The sequence below is a fragment of the Oncorhynchus tshawytscha genome, linkage group LG33 (genome assembly GCF_018296145.1).
Source record: "Oncorhynchus tshawytscha isolate Ot180627B linkage group LG33, Otsh_v2.0, whole genome shotgun sequence".
Lineage (NCBI taxonomy): Eukaryota > Metazoa > Chordata > Actinopteri > Salmoniformes > Salmonidae > Oncorhynchus > Oncorhynchus tshawytscha.
In genome coordinates this window covers 32,422,878-32,445,229 of record NC_056461.1, presented here as the reverse complement: position 1 = coordinate 32,445,229, position 22,352 = coordinate 32,422,878, and the positions used below count along the sequence as shown (strand labels likewise).

General features: G+C 45.4%; 1 protein-coding gene across 4 annotated transcripts; it reads left to right on the top strand.

The window, feature by feature from the left end:
• Positions 1 to 269: 269 nt before the first annotated feature.
• Positions 270 to 22,073, top strand: cxxc5a (CXXC finger protein 5a). Of its 4 annotated transcripts, XM_024401694.2 has the most exons (4): positions 270 to 375; positions 497 to 554; positions 9,511 to 10,514; positions 20,940 to 22,073. In XM_024401694.2, the coding sequence occupies exons 3-4, from the start codon at positions 9,708 to 9,710 to the stop codon at positions 20,982 to 20,984; spliced, it is 852 nt and encodes a 283-aa protein (XP_024257462.1). In that variant the 5' UTR covers positions 270 to 375; positions 497 to 554; positions 9,511 to 9,707; the 3' UTR covers positions 20,985 to 22,073. The 4 variants fall into 4 exon arrangements, with proteins under 4 accessions (XP_024257462.1, XP_024257464.1, XP_024257466.1 ...); XM_024401696.2 differs by lacking the exon at positions 497 to 554 and having other exon boundaries at positions 274 to 375; XM_024401698.2 differs by having other exon boundaries at positions 288 to 554; positions 20,943 to 22,073.
• The last annotated feature ends 279 nt before the right edge of the window (positions 22,074 to 22,352 follow it).

Below are 22,352 nucleotides of genomic sequence, written 5' to 3'. Positions count from 1 at the left end.
AACTTGCGCTCATACAGAGAGAAAATCATATTGTGCATATGCACTGATTACACAACAACTAGTAAGATGCATCACAGAGGCATAATCATGTAAAGCTTTAATAACAAACATGTTCCTCATTACGCGACCCTTGAATATTCAAAGTCGAGAACCTAAAAGCGTCGAGGAGGGCAATACATCTCTGTATTTTAAAAGGTTTTGGCGATATATTATTAGCCTATCTGTCTCTACGCTGAAAAATCCATTTCGGTTTTTCCGCGAAGCTCCAAAAATCTATGAAATGTGTTTGCATGTTCTTCTCCGCGAGCGGGGATGTAGAGGTGGGATTGCGAGAATCGAAAGGTTGGAGAGCCCACACGCTCAGCTTCCGAGAAAGTACGTTTTACAATAATGTATTATTCAATTTCTCTCTTGTTCTATACAGGCGAGGACTATATTAATTCAGTTTAGTGTAAGGTTGTCTTTCTTTCTTTTTTGACATCAATCTCTACGGTAGGCTTGGAGACGGACCGCTTGGACAGTGGGAGCCCTCCCCTCCTCTTCGTTCTGGTTTGGTAGGTGCGAATAAAAAAGGGCCCGTGTTTGCAAATATGCAGATAGGCTACATAAGAGGGAGGGAGGGGGGATCATACTTTGTCGAAGTCTGCTGAAAGTTGGGATGTCATCTTCCTAACGATCAAGTTAACTAGGGGAATGGGAGAATGGTTTTTCTATCTATACCCTCAAACGTGCTGGTGCAGACCATACGCTGACACCGCAGAGACCGTGGTTTCAGATCATTGAGTCTAGACAAAAGGTATTTTTGTGCTTTAAATATTAGATACAATTAGGATTCTCGGCTCTCAGACGCATGTGAAATGATGCACACACTGTTATTGGGTTAGAATGGCCATAATGGTCATTTTGCTCTGCCATTCTCATTTGCTAATTTTCCTCGGATAATGTTGTCAATGCAGAAAATGTTTGTAGATATTGTGGAGAGCGGTTCTTTCATTCAAAGATTTTAAGGGGTGAAAATTGAAACTGAATCATCTGTTAATGACGTGCGCTCCAAGAAACTTGACGCTCTCCGTTAATATTTGCCATTGAAATTATGGCACTTTGTATTGGATCGTGATTATGTTTATGACTGTTATGCTTTTAATAACAGGTGGCGATGAGGCATCTCTTTACGTGGAGATAAATCGAAACTGAACTTTGTTTTCTGCAGTGTACTCTTTAATCATCAACAAATGTTTTTGTGAAAATGCATAATGGATGAAAAAGAGCAATATTCTTTAATTTGTTTATGATTTAGTTCGTGCATAGCCAATACTTATCATAAGAACAGTATGCCAGTTGTTCTCAGAGTGATTTTATTGTAGAGGAACATGTTTGTTCTTCATTGTTCCGCATGCGACGACCAGCCAGTCTCCTGCGCGCGATGTCCCGGTGACATAGCAGTTGCAAGCCGGGATTTATCGCGACCCCCTGGTACTGCCTCAATCCGCCACCGGCAGTGGCGCTCGTATGGGCTTCATGTTCTTGCAAATTAGTCACGATTTAACACACAGTGGCATGCATACAATTTGGACTATTTTAACTCGGGAATGGAAAAGAAACAGAAAGGCGCAGCAGGTTGTGGGATATTTAATTCTGGTCCATATAAACTTCAATGGGTCTCGTGCACAAATGTGACTGACTGTGTGTGTGTCTGTGAGTGAATGAGTGAGTGAGTGTGACGTGAGTGCGTGACTGCTCGTGTGTGAGTCAGAGTAGGGAGGGGGTGGTTGAGAGAGGGGGCTAGGAAGATATGTGTGAGTGTCTGCGTGACCGCGGTCTGGAGGGAAGTGTTGCATTTGGCTCTGCATTACCTGAACTAATAAGTAGCCTATAGCCGAGCTATCTGGCAACGTCCCATAAAATATTACACTTTTTGGCTTGTTGTCAGATGTTTTGGTTTCACGATTGATGACAAACATGACTAGGCCTATTTATTTATGAATACATACATTATTTGAAAAGTGCCATATTGACAGTATTATCTAGCCTACTTTTTAAACTTGCATATATTTATAGTCAGGCTATTTTGTATAGGCCTAATTAATAATTTATGAATACAAGAAATATTTTGAAGAATATTATGCTATGTTCTAAACATCTAAATTAGTCTTAGGCCTATATCATAACTTGAGTGTGACTTTTTTAAAACTTGAATATGCCAAAGATGTTTGAGTTCTTTTAGTGGGTATGTCCATTTTGCTTATAGATTCCATACAGTACCCCTTCTCGTTGGCCTTGGGGAGTCTGTATGGTCAGACTGTTCGGGATGGTTATTCAGCCGAGAGGGGCCAATTACCGCCGCGCTCTGAGCTCCAGGGAGGAAGCACGAGCCATGTCTCCAGCAGCTCCCACTGACGTAATCAATGTAGAGTAGACCTATATAAGGGGGGAGAGTGGGTGCTTCGGTGAAAGCATAGTGGGAAAGTCTTATTATGTTTGATAGTGGCAGTCCTATTTGTGATGCTACCAGGAGAAGTAGACTAGTTGGGTGATACAAAAGGAGCTGTGGTAGAAGTCATAACTGCAGAAAGTATAGATAGCCTTTACAGATCTTTAGGCTGCTACTAGCATGATGGTAATGACGTCATTGAGGAAGATGTAAACAACAACAATGTCTACACAAACAACACTGTATTTCTTTAATATGTAAGACATTGGCACTTTTCTTTTTCTCATATAACAATGGATACACATAACCTTTTCCCAGTAATATAACCAACCTGTTCCTCATTATGCAATCATTTTTTCCCTTCTAATCATCACCACCATCATCATCATTGTCATCATCATCTTAGCAGTAGCAGGATTTGGGATATTTCTATTCAGAGAGAATACACTGATTGGTTACAGAAACCGGGGGACTGTAGAGTGACAGAGAAGAGAGACTGTAAGTCTACAGGTTTGGAAGATATTTTAATAAAATAAAAAAATGTAACCTTTATTTAACTAGGCAAGTCAGTTAAGAACAAATTCTTATTTTACAATGACGGCTAAACCCTCCCCTAACCCGGACGATGTTTGGCCAATTGGGACTCCCGGTCCCTATGGGACTCCCGATCACGGCCGGTTGGGATACAGCCCGGGATCGAACCAGGGTCTGTAGTGATGCCTCTAACACTGAGATGCAGTGCGTTAGACCACTGGCATTTAAATGCATAGGGAGTGTGTGAATGACATGGAGGAGGAACAGAGTGAGAGTGATATTAAGAGAGGGTGAAAACATGAAGGGAGAGACTGTGAATGACATGGAGGAGGGACGTAGGCTGTTATAGAGTCATTGACATTGGAAGAGGAATGGTAGACTGTGAAAGAGGGACTGAGATGGTGGGAAAAGATAGACTATGAATGACATGTTCATGTTTGATGGAGATGGAGAGAGTGTGAGGGATATGGGTCAGACAGAGAGACACTCTGAGTTTGATGGAGTGAGACTAGGACACCAGGAAGAAAGAGACACACAGACATACTGTATATGACAGTGTAGCAGGCGGGTGGCCCTGCAGCAGTGTGAGAGAGAGAGAGCAGAGCCCTGGTCAGACTCGAAGCAGGAGAGTGAGGAGCTGAGGGGCTGAGGGGCTGGCTCAGGGGTCCGTGGCGCCACGGACCCCTGAGCTGGTGAGAATGCGGGGGCTGTGCTCCTGCCTTTGAAGCTTTACCTCCCACTAATTCTGGCCTTCCAATTTCCACATGCTGCACCCCCCCCCCAATGCTCTCCCCCACCCCTTCCCTTTGTTTCCCTTATAAGGACTGGCCCGGCCATTTCTTCAGCTTTTCTCAGGGATGTGCCTGTTTGTGAGTGGGGACAGGTCAGTGGAATAGTAGGATAGTGTCTCTTCATAGGAGGCTGGCCATTGGGATGTTTCAGTTTATTCAGTACACACTCTGAATAAAGCATTGGAGTCAAATTCATTTCAGTCCATTTTAATTTATGAATGGAAAAAATACTCACCCAATAAGTGTGTTATTTTTCAATTGGATTGTGGACATTAAATGGGCTCATAGTGAATAACAGGATATTTCCCCAGAGGGACTGTCAAGGAACATTTTAAAGAGCCAACCAACACTACAGTAAGTGCTGATATCTAGTTGAATTGACAGACGTGATCAATTATGTTTAGTCACATTTACATTTTAGTCATTTAGCAGATGCTCTTATCTCGAGCGGCTTACAGTAGTGAGTGCATACATTTTTCCTACTTTTCTTCTATACTGGCCCCCAACAGGAAATGAACGCACAACAAGCTCCATCTACCATTTGAGATGCACGGAGTCTAGAACAGTGAACTTCTAGCAACAAATCTTTAAGGAAGGAGAGGAATATACAGGGCTGTGAAAAAGTAGTTCCCCCCTTTCTAATTTTCTCTACTTTTGCATATTTGTTACCGACCGGCTCGATTCGGTCTTATGTAGCAACATTTGAAATTGCGTTTTTCACATTGGATAAAAATCTAAACTTAGAGCTAGAAAGTGGTATATCATACACTACAGTTGAGGAAGTTGGGAAAGTAAATCTGCTTTGAAAGTTGATAAACTTGTAACAGCACTTTTGAAAAAATGTCCTTTGAATTTTTTGGTGCACCTATTGGAGAGCTCTTTTTTGGCTACACCCATTCACCATCGTTCACACCCTCTTCAGCCGTAGCCCCACCCATCTCTTTAAGTAATCACATTTGAGGCCATGTGATAAACAGAGTGGGTACTGTAGGATACCAAACAACCAAAGATTAAGACTAAAGGGCTGGTTCATTCTACGTCTATCGACATGTCGTGTACAGTTGTCACAGTGACATCATGAACATTCTATAGTGGTCTGACATCAAAGTTGTCATTGTCGTTATTTAAAAGTATAGACACAAAAATGACAGGCTGCATGACATCAGCAGCATGGTGGTCCAAAATAGCATAACTGGTGTATTTTAACACCAACAAACCCATCCGTTTAAAAGTGAATTTAGTATATGTGAATATAGCAAACTAGGCAACTAAAAGCAACTTTCTAAACAATGTTTTGGTTAGTTTCTAGATGGTTAGTTAGCTAGCTAACGTTAAGTTAGCTGGCTAGCCAGTTCAAGTAATGACCATATCATATAGCTGACATCGTCTTCACTTTAGCTAATTTGTTTTTATTATTACAGGAAAATAAACTCACAAGAAGATCATTATATACAAGTTAATGGCAAGCTAATTACAGAAAGTAGTTTACGGTTGTGAGTGTGATGAAATAAAAGCAGGGCATTTTACCGGAGAATTTTGTAACTTGGACACTGTCTCATTGGCCTAACGTTATATTGTAATTTGACTTTGGTGCAGGTCATGTTGTCCTTCACATTACCGTCTCTGGTAAATACACACTATATCAAATAAAATCTAGTTTTTTTGTCACGTGCACAGGATACAGTTGGTCTTTTGTTTAGACATGTAGCTAGAAAACTAGTTAAACAATGAACCATAATCACAACTCATAACGTTACTATCCTTCATGAATATACAGGTAGCTAAAGCTAACCAACTAGGTTCATTGTTAGTTAGCTAGCTAACATTAGGCTATAACTAGCAATACAAATGGATCTGAGATACAAATAATATTTACACGTACATACACGTAACGTTAGCTAGCGAGCCAGCCAGCTAACATTAGCTAGCTAGCTAACAGTACACTTTAAGTTACAATAAAAATCACTTTCTGAATAAATCAGAAATGTATAATATCTGAAAATGTCACTCGCTAACTTATTTTTCAACCATTCCACAAATTTCTTGTTAACAAACTATAGTTTTGGCAAGTCGGTTAGGACGTCTACTTTGTGTATGAAACAAGTCATTTTCCCAACAATTGTTAACAGACAAATTATTTCACTTGTATCACAAATCCAGTGGGTCAGAAGTTTACATACACTGAGTTGACTGTGCCTTTAAACAACTTGGAAAATTCCAGAAAATTATGTCATGGCTTTAGACGCTTCTGATAGGCTAATTGACAACATTTGAGTCTATTGGAGGTGTGCCTGTGGATGTATTTCAAGGCCTAGCTTCAAACTCAGTGCCTCTTTGCTTGACATCATGGGAAATCAAAAGAAATCAGCCAAGACCTCAGGAAAAAGTTGTAGACCTCCACAAGTCTGGTTCATACTTGGGAGCAATTTCCAAATGCCTGTAGGTACCACCTTCATCTGTACAAACCATAGTACGCAAGTTTAAACACCATGGGAACACGCAGCCGTCATACCGCTCAGGAAGGAGACGCGTTCTGTCTCCTAGAGATGATTGTACTTTGGTGCGAAAAGTGCAAATCAATCCCAGAATAACAGCAAAGGACCTTGTGAAGATGCTGGAGGAAACAGGTACAAAATTATCTATATCCACAGTTAAACGAGTCCTACAGTATATCAACATAACCTGAAAGGCCGCTCAGCAAGGAAGAAGCCACTGCTCCAAAACCGCCATAAAAAAGCCAGACTCCGGTTTGCAACTGCACATCGGGACAAAGATTGTACTTTTTAAAGAAATATCCTCTGGTCTGATGAAACAAAAATAAAACTGTTAGACCATAATGGCCATTGTTATGTTTGGAGGAAAAAGGGGGAGGCTTGCAAGCCGAAGAACACCATCCCAACCGTGAAGCACGGGGGTGACAGCATCATGTTGTGGGGGTGTTTTGCTGCAGGAGTGACTGGTGCACTTCAGAAAATAGATGGCATCATGAGGCAGGAAAATGATGTGGAAATATTGAAGCAACATCTCAAGACATATGTCAGGAAGTTTAATCTTGGTTGAAATTGTGTATTCCAAATGGACAATGACCCCAAGCATACTTCCAAAGTTGTGGCAAAATGGCTTAAGGACAACAAAGTCAAGGTACTGGAGTGGCCATCACAAAGCCCTGACCTCAATCCTATAGAACATTTGTGGGCAGAACTCAAAAAACGAGTGCGAGCAAGGAGGCCTACAAACCTGACTCAGTTACACCAGCTCTGTCAGGAGGAATGGTCCAAAATTCACCCAACTTATAGTGGGAAGCTTGTGGAAGGCTACCCGAAATGTTTGACCCAAGTTAAACAATTTAAAGGCAATGCTACCAAATACTAATTGAGTGTATGTAAACTTCTCATCCACTGGGAATGTGATGAAAGAAATAAAAGCTGAAATAAATCATTCTCTCTACTATTATTCTGACAGTTCACATTCTTGAAATAAAGTGGTGATCCTAACTGACATAAGACAGGGAATTTCTACTGATCAAATGTCAGGAATTGTGAAAAACTGAGTTGAAATATATTTGGCTAAGGTGTATGTAAACTTCCGACTTCAACTGTATATATATTTTTTATTATTTGAAAACTCAGGTTCCCTTTATCTAATATTAGGTTTTGGTTGAAGATCTGATAACATTCACTGAAAAAAATATATGCAAAAATCGAGAAAATCAGAAAGGGGGCACACTTTTCACTAAGGAGATGAAATATCAACCACTCATACCTTCTATGACACTCTTCAACTGCTCTACATTCAAATGTGTGGATTCGGTTATTTTAGCCAGACCCGTTCCTGACAGGTGTATAAAATCAAGCACACAGCCATGCAATCTCCATAGACAAATATTGGCAGTAGAATGGCCCATACTGAAGAGCTCAGTGAGATCCAAACTGCCTCTGGAAGTAACTTCAGCACGATAACTTTTTGTCGGGAACATCATGAAATGGATTTCGATTGCGGAGCAGCCGCACACGAGCTTAAGATCACCATGCAAAATGCCAAGCTTTGGCTGGAGTGGTGTAAACCTCGTCATTTGACTCTGGAGCAGTGGAAACACGTTCTTTGGAGTGATTAATCATGCTTCACCATCTGCCAGTCCGACGGACAAATCTGGGTTTGGTGGATGCCAGGAGAATGCTACCTGCCCGAATTCATAGTGCCAATTGTAAAGGAATAATGGTCTGGGGTTGTTTTTCATGGTTCGGTCACTTAGTGCTAGTGAAGGGAAATCTTAACACTACACCATAGAATTACATTCTAGACAATTCAATGATTTGTCAAGATTGGTGTGGAAGAACTTGATTGGCCTGCACAGAGCCCTGACCTCCACCCCACCAAACGCCTTTGGGATGAATTGGAACGCCGACTGCGAGCGAGGCCTAATCGCCCAACATCAGTGCCCGATCTCACTTTTGATCTTTTGGAAACAAGTCCCTGCAGCAATGTTCCAACATCTAGTGAAAAGCTTTCCTAGAAGAGTGGAGGCTGTTATAGCTCATGATTTTGGCATGAGATGTTCGACGAGCAGGTGTCCACATACTTTTGGCCATGTAGTGTATCTGAGCATATTTTCTTTTTGAGTACAACATTATTGATTATCATAGGCTATGCCATTACATGTGAATATAGCTAATCGGACAGAAATGTAGGGCATCCACAAGGCATAATGATGATGAGTTATATAAATACTACATTACAATCTTCTCTATATGTTTTGTGGTTGGAGGGTTGATGATGTCATCAAGAATGATAACCAACGTACTTACTGTGTTGTAAGTGGGCAACCTGTTTGTTAAAAAAAAATATATATCTTTGTGTATAGCTGTTTGTGTGTTTTTTCTTCAAATATCTGATGCATACAAGATAATATATTATGCAAATTAGGTTAACACCTAATCAATTAAATAAATGTTTCACATTTACTTTTATATTTGTGTGTATTGTTGTTAGATACTATTGCACTGTTGGAGCTAGGAACACAAGCATTTCAACTCCCCCCGCAATAACATCTGCTTAATATGATTTGATTTGATTCCCGTATATCCTTTAAAACCAAGAGGTGCGACCCTTACCAGCAGATTCACCACCAATAAGACTAAGACAAAGTTTCTGTTATTAGAAGAAAGTGATGTCAAAATGGGAATTGTTCATGGTCTGAAGTCTTAATTCATGTGAAATGGATTTTAATTTTGTCAGTGTGTAGCGTGTGGGAATGATTGTTTCAAATCCCTTTGATGCAAAGTGTGACCATCCACAGGCCAGCGTCTCTTGGTTTTCTTCTGGGAAGCACTATGGCTACATTCAACCTAGCCCTATAGGGTGGGATTTAGGTTGTACATCGGTCAAATTGGGAGTAGAATACATAGAAGTGCCTTTTCTCTCCTGTCACTGTCATTTAGTATTTTCATGTTCTGCTATGTTCTGAATATTCTTATTTGTCTTATTGTGTATTGTAGCTGGGGGGTTTGATGAACTTTAAGTTGTGTAAGTGGACTCATCTTTCCTGGCTATTAGTGGTTATGGGATGTTTGGGATACATACTATCTAACGGAGCTGCCTCATTGGCTTTTTAGCTGTGTTCAATCTAATAAACGCGTAACATAACTGAATGGCAGAGTAGCTGTCTTATGTAACGGAGTCTGTTGTTTACTAAAATGCTGTCTAGGTCCAACACTGAGCCTGTTATTGAAGGACCCTTCTCTCTCCCTGTGCCAGTTTGTAGGTTGACAGTGGAAGGATGTGGATGAGGGCTGAAGTTTAGACAGAGCACAAGGGCTCTAAGGCCTGCCTGTGATTGGCTGTCCGATTCGTCCACAGCGGGGAGGCGCCACCTCACCTGGGCTCAGAACAGACTGTGAGAACTTCTCGGCTCCCCCTCCCGCCCGCCCCCCCAGCCCTGCACGTACTGGAACATGTCTAGCGGACGGTCGGAGGGAAGCCGAGACCGGACAGCCGAGGCCCTAGAGCGAAGCAGCTGCAGTGAGGATGTCCCTGTCATCGAGCGCAGGAACCGCAGTGGCATCATCAGTGAGCCTCTGAGTAAGAGCCTTAAGAGGTCCCGCACCCTCTCCCAGTACACAGCCGCCTGCCCCACCAACACTAATGGACACGCACACCACAATGGAGAGACCAAGAGCCACCCGGCCAAGCCCCAGCCGCCCCCACAGCCCCAGCCCACTGTCTCAGCGCTGGCGGCAGCCAAGCTGGACCGGACCCTGGAGCAGGTCCTGGAAGGACAGAACGGCCTGCTGCACTTTGCCCAGGCTGCGGTGCTGTTAAAGAGGGCTGGGATGGAGCACATGCTGCTGCCGGGGGGGATGGGGATGGGGATGGGTGGTAGCGATTCAATCTCAGGGGCAAACGACTTGGAGGGTGCGTCTGCTGCGGACTCCATTGGCGGTATTGCGGACTTCCCGTATGGTGTGGGAGGCGGCTTCCCGTTCAATCCCGGACTGTTTATCATGACACCGGCCGGCGTGTTCCTGGCCGACAGCGCTCTGCACATGGCTGGCCTGGCCGAGTACCCGGCGCAGAGCGAGCTGGCCTCCGCCATCAACTCCGGCAAAAAGAAGCGGAAACGCTGCGGCATGTGCCAGCCCTGCCGTCGGCGAATTAACTGCGAGACGTGCAGCAGCTGCCGGAACCGCAAAACGGGCCACCAGATCTGCAAGTTCCGCAAATGTGATGAGCTGAAAAAGAAACCGTCTGCCACTCTGGAGGTAAGAGTTCAGTGAGGAGACAGAGCTGGAGATGTCATAAAGGGTCACAGAGGGCCACAGAGAATCACAGAGAAACATAGAGGGACATAGAGGGACACAGGGTGACAGAGGGTCACAGAGGGCCACAGAGAGTCACAGAGAGTCACAGAGGAACATAGAGGGCCACAGAGGGCCACAGAGAATCACAGAGAGTCACAGAGGGACACAGGGTGACAGAGGGCCACATAGGGTCACAGAGAGTCACAGAGGTACACAGAGGGTCACAGAAGGTCACACAGGGACACAGAGGGTCACAGAAGGACACATAAGTTCACAGAGGGATACAGAGGGTCACAGAGGGACAAAGAAGGACAGAAGGTCACAGAGAGACACAGAGGGATTCAGAGTGTCACAGAGGGACAAAGAAGGACAGAAGGTCACAGAGGGTCACAGAGGGATTCAGAGTGTCACAGAGGGACAAAGAAGGACAGAAGGTCACAGAGGGACACATAGGGTCACAGAGGGATACAGAGTGTCTCAGAGAGACAAAGAAGGACAGAAGGTCACAGAGGGACACAGAGGGATACAGAGGGTCTCAGAGGGACAAAGAAGGACAGAAGGTCACAGAGGGACACAGAGGGATACAGAGGGTCTCAGAGGGACAAAGAAGGACAGAAAGTCACAGAGGGATACAGAGGGTCACAGAGGGATACAGAGGGGTCAGGCAGGATGGGGCATAGGGATGGAAAGCGTGTTTGGAATGTACATTAACCAAACACAGAACTAAACTTTATACGTGTATATATGGAGTGAGGCACTGTTTTGATTTCTTTGCACAGTGTGGATATAGCTCCAAAGTGAAGGGTTCAGTAGAGGGGTGTGGAGGGACTTTTTGGTAGGGCAGGGCTTTGAGCTGGGCAAGGGAATGACAGGTGGTGGGGAGGGGCTTGTGGTAGGGCAGGGCTTTGAGCTGGGCAAGGGAATGACAGGTGGTGGGGAGGGGCTTGTGGTAGGGCAGGGCTTTGAGCTGGGTAAGGGAATGACAGGTGGTGGGGAGGGGCTTTTTGGTAGGGCAGGGCTTTGAGCTGGGCAAGGGAATGACAGGTGGTGGGGAGGGGCTTTTTGGTAGGGCAGGGCTTTGAGCTGGGCAAGGGAATGACAGCTGGGCAAGGGAATGACAGGTGGTGGGGAGGGGCTTTTTGGTAGGGCAGGGCTTTGAGCTGGGCAAGGGAATGACAGGTGGTGGGGAGGGGCTTTTTGGTAGGGCAGGGCTTTGAGCTGGGCAAGGGAATCACAGGTGGTGGGGAGGGGCTTTTTGGTAGGGCAGGGCTTTGAGCTGGGCAAGGGAATGACAGGTGGTGGGGAGGGGAGGAGTAGAATTGCACCGTGGGGTCTCTTTAGTCGGTCCTCCGCAGTGCAGCGCATGCCCTGAATGAACATCCCCCTGTCCATACCCATGATACACAGCTCTCATTTTACCCCCTCACAAAACAGATGGAAGGACTTTTTTGATTGGGGGTCATTGCGTGTTTAGCAGTTCACACAAATGTGTGTGTGTGTGATTGTGTGCATATGTTGCAAAATTAGTATTGCCTTGTGGGTATGCGTGAGTAGGAACGAGGAGATAGGAAGAGAGAGAGATGTGGCAGAGAGAATGTCTGATGGGCTGTTTAGGATTTTGAGAGTTTGTGTGTTTGTAGGTGTGTGTTTGACAGTGTGTGTTTGACAGAGTGTGGCAGTGTGTGATACTGTTTGTGTGTATATGTTTTTCATGGGTAGAATGTGTGTGGTAGAACATACACTACATGACCAATAGTATGTGGACACCTGTTCATCATGAGCATTAATATACAGCTGGTCCCCCCTTTGCTGCTATAACAGCCTCCACTCCTCTGGGGAGGTTTCCACTGTTGGAACATTTCTGCGGGGACTTTCTTCCATTCAGAGGGTAAGAGCATTATAGAGGTCGGCACTAATGTTGGGCGATTAGGCCTGACTCGCAGTTGGTGTTCTAATTCATCCTAAAGATGTTTGATGGGTTGAGGTGAGGGCTCTGTGCAGGCCAATCAAGTTCTTCCACACTAATCTCAACAAACCACAGAATCGTCTAGAATGTCATTGTATGCTGTAGCATTAAGATTCCCCTTCACTGGAACTAAGGGGCCTAGCCCAAACCATGAAAAACAGCCCCCAACCATTATTCCTCCTCCACCAAACTTTACAGTTGGCACTATGCATTGGGGCAGATCGTGTTCTCCTGGCATCTGCCAAACCCAGATTTGTCCGTCAGACTGCCAGATGGTGAAGCGTGATTTATTACTCCAGAGAACACGTTTCCACTGCTCCAGAGTCCAATGGTGGCGAGCTTTACACCACTCCAGCCGACGCTTGGCGTTGCGCATGGTGATCTTAGGCTTCTGTGCGGCTGCTTGGCCATGGAAACAGTTCTTGTGCTGACGTTGCTTCAAGAGGCAGTTTGGAACTCGTAGTGAGTAATGGAACTGAGGACAGATGATTTTTACACAATACGCTCTTCAGCACTCGGCGGCCCTGTTCTGTGAGCTTGTGTGGCCTACCACTTCACGGCTGAGCCGTTGTTGCTCCTAGACGTTTCCACTTCACAATAACAACACTTACAGTTGATCTGGGCAGCTCGAGCAGGGCAGAAATTTGACGGACTTACTTGTTGGAAAGGTGGCATTAGAGCTCTTCACTAAGGCTATTCTACTGCTAATGTTTGTCTATAGAGATTGCATGGCTGTGTGCTCGATTTTATACACCGGTCAGCAACGGGTGTGGCTGAAATAGCCGAATCCACTAGTTTGAAGGGGTGTCCACATACATTTGTACATATAGTGTAATTGTGTGTGCTTGTGGGTATTTGATGGCTGTGGCAGAATGTGTGTGTGTATGTGTGTGGCATGGTCCATCTGGCCATGGGGCTGTCATCTGCAGCACCAGGTGTCATTGTGGCACAGGCGCCCCCCCTCTCTCCCTCTCTCTTTCTCCTGTGGCACGCCCGTTTGGCTAAATGGCCTCCAAACTTGTCTTCTGGGTCACCTCAGTAGCACAGGACTCTTTCCTCTGTAAGGTGTGGTATATTACATTCTGTTTTTAAACCACTTCATTTGACAATTAAAGCCAGTAGTGTATAAAGATGTGATAAACACGCTATGACAAAATGACATAACATCCATGACAATATTTTGGTATATTGCCATGGCATGATAGATGTTATCAGGTGATTTATATGAGCCTCAATTGTCATGATGACTTTATGCAATAATGAATTACCGTTAATAAGATGAGTGATGCAATTGATCTCCATTAATTATACAAAGGATGCGACCGTCACATAAAAAATGGTCAGATTCATTTATTGTTGCTTTTTAAGATGTAAATACAAGGTTGATATGATTAGGCTCCACCATCTTCTGTCTTTCAGCATCCTGCTCTTCCTGTAAGGATGCAGATGTACATTATATGAGCTATGCTAGTAGACAATGCTGTCCAGATCATGACATGTGTGCGCTCTAACAATATCCGCATGTTCACAAATTAATTATCACACATTTTAAATTCTTTCTTGTCATTATGACTATTTTGGCCAAAATACAGTTTGTAGAATACATCCTGAATATCCCCCATGGCTGTATGTACTATGCAATGCTACAACACTCACGTTCACGAGACAGAGGGTGATCAGTTTGTGTAATCTGGTCATAAAGAGTTGCGCTCCAAGCAGACATGCAGCAACAGATGAATCAAGGCTTGATCCACATGTTATCTGGTTGTGACTTTTGTCATCAAGACAGGATTCCATTTTTAGATGTCAACTCATGGTTTCACTGTCAACATTCCTACTTTACTCTGAAAGGGTTCACTGATGTACTCAGATGCTTGTGAATGTGTGTTGGTAACAGGACGTATTGGACGTTATTTGATTGACAGCGTGCTGCTGTTCACATGGTAGCAGTGACCAACAGTCATTCACAGCATCAGATCAACATCAATGACTGCAGCCTTTACTATGAAGTTGATGTCTGAATTTGTTCCCAATAACCAAAAGAAAGAATCACACAAACTAATCTCAGTTTCTAATTGATCGATGTCACAGAGTTTTAGGATTGTACGCAGCTAATGAAATCAGATTGTTTGTTGTTGTTATGTTTGGTCACACACCAACATTATGGCCATAGCGCGGGACTTGATGTAATAATCATCTGTTTAGCATTTACGTTTTGGAATAGTTTATCTTCAAATGAACTGTTGACTTCTCCTTCAGATTGGGTAAATGGTGTGCCTCATTTGCACTGGCAGACCAATGCTGTCTAGAACTGTTCTGTGTTAGGGTCAGCCTTGAGCAACAGGTCAAGAGGTCAGAGAAGAGTCTTGCAGAGTCAGTCAGTCAGAGTGATGTCATAACACCATGTCAAAGGTGAGAATAATGACAGAAGACATATTGTGTACAATAACACATCTGATAAATGCCCATGTATCCTACATTGATCTTACAGATTTGTGTGTTCACGTTTATAATTTATTGGCGCTTGTCTGAGGACTGCCATCCATATTGCCGATGGAGGGTGTTCTTTCAGGCTCTACAGAAAATAACATTGCTTGTACTATGAATCCATATTTCCCTATCAAGTATTACCACACTGTAAACAGAACAGATAGCATTATCTACGTTACTCTGTTTTATATTCTGTTAACTGGGGCATTATGAAATGGTTAAACATATTGCCCAACCCCCCTCAGCCCTCTTGGTCACTGAGGTTAGGACATGTTCAGGGGCACCTGGGCAGCACCTGGGACAAAATGGAGGATCATGGTCATCCGATCCGGCTCGTAAGCAGCATACCACAGTCTGTCATCTGCTGTTAGCTTGAGCTGGGGTCTAGAAACAGCCCCAGAGAGTCACATCTCACGTGGACGCAGTCCACTGTCTAACAGGGATGCTAATGGATGGAGATCACTTAGCCATAGTGCTTATAGTGTGTGAGTGTGTGTTGTGTTGTAAAGATGTGTCATGTGATTTAATAAGTATTTTGATGCTTGGTTTGTTTAACCTTTTCAGACGCCCGAAATCAGGGAAAAAACTGGTTGTTTTTAATCAATGCTTCTGATAACATATTTATGATTCCTTTATGACACATTTGTAATTGTTAGTCTGTTTATTGTTAGTGTATATTGTTAGTTGTTAGTATATTGTTAGTGTACATTATTTGAAGTTGATGCGGTCCGATGTGGTGTGTGTATGTGAGAATAGAAAGAGAGACCGGCGGCTCTGTGCTTTGATGATGGTTTCCATGGAAACCTCATGGCAGCCTAAAGATGGCCGTAAAAATAGAGTAAGGGGAGGTGGCGTGTCGAGGCCTTAGCATGCCGGGGCCTTAGAGTGCCGAGGCCTTAGACTGCCGAGGCCTTAGCGTGCCGAGGTGTTAGAGTGCCGAGGCGTTAGAGTGCCGAGGCATTAGACTGCCGAGGCCTTAGCGTGCCGAGGTGTTAGAGTGCCGAGGCCTTAGCGTGCCGAGGTATTAGCATGCCGAGGCCTTAGCGTGCCGAAGCGTTAGAGTGCCGAGGCCTTAGCGTGCCGAGGCCTTAGCGTGCCTTAGCGTTAGACTGCCGAGGCCTTAGCGTGCTGAGGTGTTAAAGTGCCGAGGCCTTAGCGTGCCGAGGTGTTAGACTGCCGAGGCCTTAGTGTGCCGAGGTGTTAGAGTGCCGAGGCCTTAGCGTGCCGAGGCGTTAGAGTGCCAAAGCCTTAGCGTGCCAAGGAGTTAGAGTGCCAAAGCCTTAGCGGGCCAAGGCCTTAGCGTGCCGAGGAGTTAGAGTGCCAAAGCCTTAGCGTGCCGAGGCGTTAGAGTGCCAAAGCCTTAGCGTGCCGAGGAGTTAGAGTGCCAAAGCCTTAGCGTGCCGAGGAGTTAGAGTGCCAAAGCCTTAGCGTGCCGAGGAGTTAGAGTGCCAAAGCCTTAGCGTGCCGATGCGTTAGAGTGCCGAGGCCTTAGCGTGCCGAGGTGTTAGACTGCCGAGGCCTTAGCGTGCCAAGGCCTTAGCGTGCTGAGGCCTTAGAGTACAGAGGCCTGAGCGTGCCGAGGCGTTAGAGTGCCGAGGCCTTAGCGTGCCGTGTCGTTAGACTGACGAGGTGTTAGAGTGCCGAGGCCTTAGCGTGCCGAGGCGTTAGAGTGTCGAGGCCTTAGCGTGCCGAGGCGTTAGTGTCGAGGCCTTAGCATTTCGAGGCGTTAGAGTGCCGAGGCCTTAGCGTGCCGAGGCGTTAGACTGCCGAGGCCTTAGCGTGCCGAGGCGTTAGAGTGCCGAGGCCTTAGCGTGCCGAGGCGTTAGACTGACGAGGAGTTAGACTGCCGAGGTGTTGAAGTACCAAGCAATAGCCTGCCGAGGCCTTAGTGTAGCGGGGTCTTAGCGTGCCTAGGCCTTAGTGTGCCGAGCCCTTAGCGTGCCAAAGCCTTACCATGCCGATGCGTTAGAGTGCCGAGGCCTTAGCGTGCCGAGGCGTTAGTGTGCCGAGGCCTTAGTGTGCCGAGGCCTTAGCGTGCCGAGGCCTTAGCGTGCCGAGGCCTTAGCGTGCCGAGGCCTTAGAGTGCCGAGGCCTTAGACTGCCGAGGCCTTAGCGTGCCGAGGTGTTAGAGTGCCGAGGCGTTAGAGTGCCGAGGCATTAGACTGCCGAGGCCTTAGCGTGCCGAGGTGTTAGAGTGCCGAGGCCTTAGCGTGCCGAGGTATTAGCATGCCGAGGCCTTAGCGTGCCGAAGCGTTAGAGTGCCGAGGCCTTAGCGTGCCGAGGCCTTAGCGTGCCTTAGCGTTAGACTGCCGAGGCCTTAGCGTGCTGAGGTGTTAAAGTGCCGAGGCCTTAGCGTGCCGAGGTGTTAGACTGCCGAGGCCTTAGTGTGCCGAGGTGTTAGAGTGCCGAGGCCTTAGCGTGCCGAGGCGTTAGAGTGCCAAAGCCTTAGCGTGCCGAGGAGTTAGAGTGCCAAAGCCTTAGCGGGCCAAGGCCTTAGCGTGCCGAGGAGTTAGAGTGCCAAAGCCTTAGCGTGCCGAGGCGTTAGAGTGCCAAAGCCTTAGCGTGCCGAGGAGTTAGAGTGCCAAAGCCTTAGCGTGCCGAGGAGTTAGAGTGCCAAAGCCTTAGCGTGCCGAGGAGTTAGAGTGCCAAAGCCTTAGCGTGCCGAGGCCTTAGCGTGCCGAGGCGTTAGAGTGCCGAGGCCTTAGCGTGCCGAGGCGTCAGTGTGCCGAGGCCTTAACGTGCCGAGGTGTTAGAGTGCCGAGGCCTTAGCGTGCCGAGGTGTTAGAGTGCCGAGGCCTTAGCGTGCCGAGGCCTTAGCGTGATGGGGTCTTAGCGTGTCAAGACCTTAGCGTGATGGGGTCTTAGCGTGTCAAGACCTTAGCGTGACGGGGTCATAGCGTGTTGAGACCTTAGCGTGACGGGGTCTTAGCGTGTCGAGACCTTAGCGTGACGGGGCCTTCGCGTGCCGTGGCCTTAGTGTGCTGAGGCTTTAGCGTGTCGAGGCCTTTGCCACTTCACACCTCGCTGGCTGGAGATGTCTGGATTTATTTTTGGAACGCTACGTTTGAAGGGAAATAAATAAAGCCCATGAGATACACTTCCTTTCTGCTGCATGTCTGAGTTTTCACCACTAGTCTCAGTCTCACGGTTGGTGTTTGCTCTGGGTGAGAGAGAGAAGTATAGGTTTTATGTCAACATGAGTTTATATTTGTTTGATTATGTGTTTATTTTAATGCTAGTGTGTTTCTGTACTCTGGTCTGCTGATTGGGTTTCTTTGTGGGCCTTTGTTTGGTTTTGTGGATATGTGTTAGTTTATTTGTTAAAACCTGTTCTGTCTGTTCTATCTGTCTGTCTGTCTGTCTGTCTGTCTGTCTGTCTGTCTGTCTGTCTGTCTGTCTGTCTGTTATATCTGTCTGTCTGTCTGTCTGTCTGTCTGTCTGTCTGTCTGTGTCTGTCTGTCTGTCTGTGTTGAGGCATTATGGTCAGAGGACAGATCCAGCCGACCCACCACAGGCATTACTACAGGTATTGTGTGGTGACATGACATGGCCAGTTTGAGGCATGCAGACACTGAGCCAGAGAGCTTTCACTGAGTGTTGTTACCCCCTCACACAGACATGCAGACTGACAGAGACACACACAGGCATGCAGACAGACACAGACACACACAGGCATGCAGACAGACACAGACACACACAGGCATGCAGACTGACACAGAGACATACTGATCAGTAGGCATGTTGCCAGGCAGACACAGAAACTAGTAGGAGTAGGACAGACAAGCACAGTCAGACAAACATACAGAAATACAGACACAGACATACAGACACAGACAGACAGCAGTGGAGTTATTAACTCTCTTAACCAACCTGAGATGGGAGGGGAGAGTTGACATCACAGTCACAGGTGAAAGGGTTCTTGTTACCAGTGGACCTGGGGCTGTCCAATGGGAAGTGATTGATGGGAGTATTTAGCCTAATGCTCTGCTCTAAAGAGAATGTTCCCCTGGTCCTGGATCAGCTGTCCCTAACAGAGTCACACTATGTCAGAACAAATAAGATAGCAAATTAGATACTGGAGCCACATTTCTGAGTATGAAATGTTCTGCTAACTGTGCTAGAGCAAGGCTAGCAGGCCCCTGGGTTGGGGACGTGTAGGCTAAATGCAGCGTCCATTGAGGAGCGTAACAGGGACATATTCATAGTAAAATCAATAAATGGAGATTGAGATGCTGGACATTGAAATGGACGCCTGGAAATTATCGTGACCTTGGGAGCCCCTTCCCCCTTAGCCAGACCTGGCAAACAATCATGTTTATGCAGAATGGAGGTCACAGGTGTTGGCTCAAATTGTTTTTCCTTTAATAAGTCACTGGTGAGTTCACAATGAAAAAGGTATTGAGCTTAGCATCTAGGTGCCTGAGTGTCATAGGTGATTAGTGAGGTGCTTATGGCCCTTGCACCACTTTGACCTCCTTGCTTTTTTAGTGTTGTGAATATTCCAAAGTGAAAATGATATGACAGAAGAGAAAAGTTGATTATGTTAAATACTATTTTATTTCTATCCTCGTCCTCCCCTTCGCCGTTTCTGTCCTCCTCCTCTCTCTTCCTCTCCTCCCCTCTCTCTTTCTCACATCTCTCTTTCTCTCCTCCCCCTTTCTCTTTCTCTCTTCCTCCTCACCCTCTCTCTTTCTATACCCTGATGAAGACAGCTTGAGTGTCGAAATGTAGGTTATAAAATGATTGTATCTGAGGTCCTAGAGTGTGCGACTCCTTTTCTTTTTTTCTCTCCTTGTCTAAATACTATTTTCCCCGTATTCTGAATTGTTTTGTGTAGTCTGTGATTTATTTTAAGTTACTACATTGACATCGACTGATAAAACACAAAGCTAGCTGTAGCATCAGCTTTGTGGTTTATCAAGGTGATAAGTATATTGTTCTTGTGCTATTTTATGTATTTCCGTGTATGTAGGTGTGCGTGTAAGTGTGTGTGAGGAAGTGAGTGTGTTTGTGTGGGTGTGTGAGTGTTTTTTCCAGGCAGTGCTAGCTAACATGTGAGATTCTGTGCCGCAGTAGAGTTGTGCTTCTCAGAACGCCAGCCGTGCTGCAGCTCCGAGGGCTGAGCCGAGCTTGAGCCCCAGCGGTCCTCTATCTTATGACTGGCAGGCGACCACTCAACCCCTGCAGCTGCATTGCTTTGGTGCCTGCCCTGCCTAGTGCAATGCAATCAGAGCTAGAGATCCCACTCTGAGAGAAGAGTGAGGGAGGAACAGAGAGAGCAGTGTCACCAGTGAGAGCGCTGTGGTGTCATGGGAGATGGACGTGACTGCGTGGTGACTAAATAATAAATGTGCCATATCAGGTTTCGCATGGAGCCAGGGCCATGGCTGTTGACGGCCAGAGCGAGGTGAGGGAGGAGGGGAGGGTACGAGATATGTCTGTGTGGGATGCAGTGATTTCCATGATAGAGCTTGCCTGGCCTGGCCTGGGGGGGAGACAGAGAGACACAGAGAGAGAGAGAGAGAGACAGTGGAGCAGAAGAGAGGAGGAGTGGGCAGGGAGCGAGGGTGATGGTGTCTGTTAATGTGTTTGATGTGGAGATTTGATGAGCATGTTGTTGTCTGAATCTATTCAATAATTAGACTGGGGTAGAAGAATGTCCAGAGAGAGAGAGAGAGAGAGAGAGAGAGAGAGAGAGAGAGAGAGAGAGAGAGAGAGAGAGAGAGAGAGAGAGAGAGAGAGAGAGAGAGAGAGAGAGAGAGAGGAGAGAGAGAGAGGAGAGAGAGAGAGGAGAGGGAGAGAGAGAGGAGAGAGAGAAACTGCAGATGTTGCAGTTTAGAATGGGTCTAGGGATGTGTTATCTTCTCCAAGCTGTGTCCACTAACCCTCTCCTTCTCTCTTCTCTCTCTTTGTCTTTTTTTTCCTCTAAGAAGGTGATGCTTCCTACAGGAGCAGCATTTCGGTGGTTCCAGTAAGACTCTGACCCTCCTCCACTCTAACCCCTACCTACACAAACCCAAAGCTCTGCGATCAAGTGCAATGCCAACTCTCGCTTCGATTGTATCGGGCATGGACACTGGCTGACAAGAAAACAAACAAACAACAACTAAAAAGATGTAAAAAAAAATACAAAACACGAATGATACAAAATAATCAACTGAGTAATGGATGCACCAATTATTCCTTGAACCAAAAATTAAATATAAAGAAAATAATCTATGGCAACTTTCATTCATTCCCTTTTCTATGTTCCCATTTTGGTACATTTTGTCCTGTTTCCAGCAGGACTTTTCTGTCGCTCAGACATGGAACTGTTCATTGCCTAACAGAAATGATGGACTGAGTGTGGACAATCAACACATGTCTGTGTTTGGTGTTAATGTTGTTCACGTGTGGAAAGATACAGTACTTGTGTAGAGAATGTACATTTATGGCTATATTTTAAAACTAGTGGCTAATGGCAGGCACTATTGTAATTTAGCACCATTGTTCTTATCTAAACCCTTGTCTATTTTATGATTTATATTGTTGCAAGAATATAGTTTGAAACGGATCAATGGTTGTCTTTTAAAAGAAAAAGGAAATGTTTCAAAATGTAAAAATCAAGATTTCTGATTCAAATTAAAAATCAACTCTCACCCTTTGGGGCAGAAGACAAGGGGACTCTTTAGCAGGATGATGCTAACCTCCAGAGAACTCACTGGAATCTCCCCAACCAACCAACCAACCAACCAACCAACCAACCAACCAACCAACCGTGTTTTTTTGGCCTGTATTTCCAAGCGTTTTATTTAATGAAACTGGCAGCCTTACATTCCTGTGGCCCTAGCGACTGTGTCTGGCATGAGGAGGACAGAGGGTGACATCACTAGGAGGCACTTGATCTGAGTCTACCCATTTCAACGCACTGAAACATGAATTTATCTTTATTTTTTATTTGTATTTTTTTTAAATGATGTTGCTGATAGCTACATCTTTTAAAAACAACAGCGATGTTTGTATTCATTTAGAAAATTGGACTGGTTTTGTGAATAAAAACGAATGCATGTATTTGTGTAAACATTTACAGTTCTGATGTTTGTCTACTTGTCTTTGCATGTTTTTTTCCCCTAAAACAGCGGGTGAAGTATGAAAATGTCCGGTAAATCTTTCAAATTTGTTCCCTTTTCATATCATTGGATGCTATAATTCAAAAAAAATATTGGGCGAGAAATACAAATCATTAAAGCAGAAGGAGGAAATGGTGTGTTTCATTCAGATGTTTCCTGTTGCTCTAGCAACCAATACAAACAACACTGGTAGTGACAGGGTAGGAACCAACGTTCCCTTTTCATATCATTGGA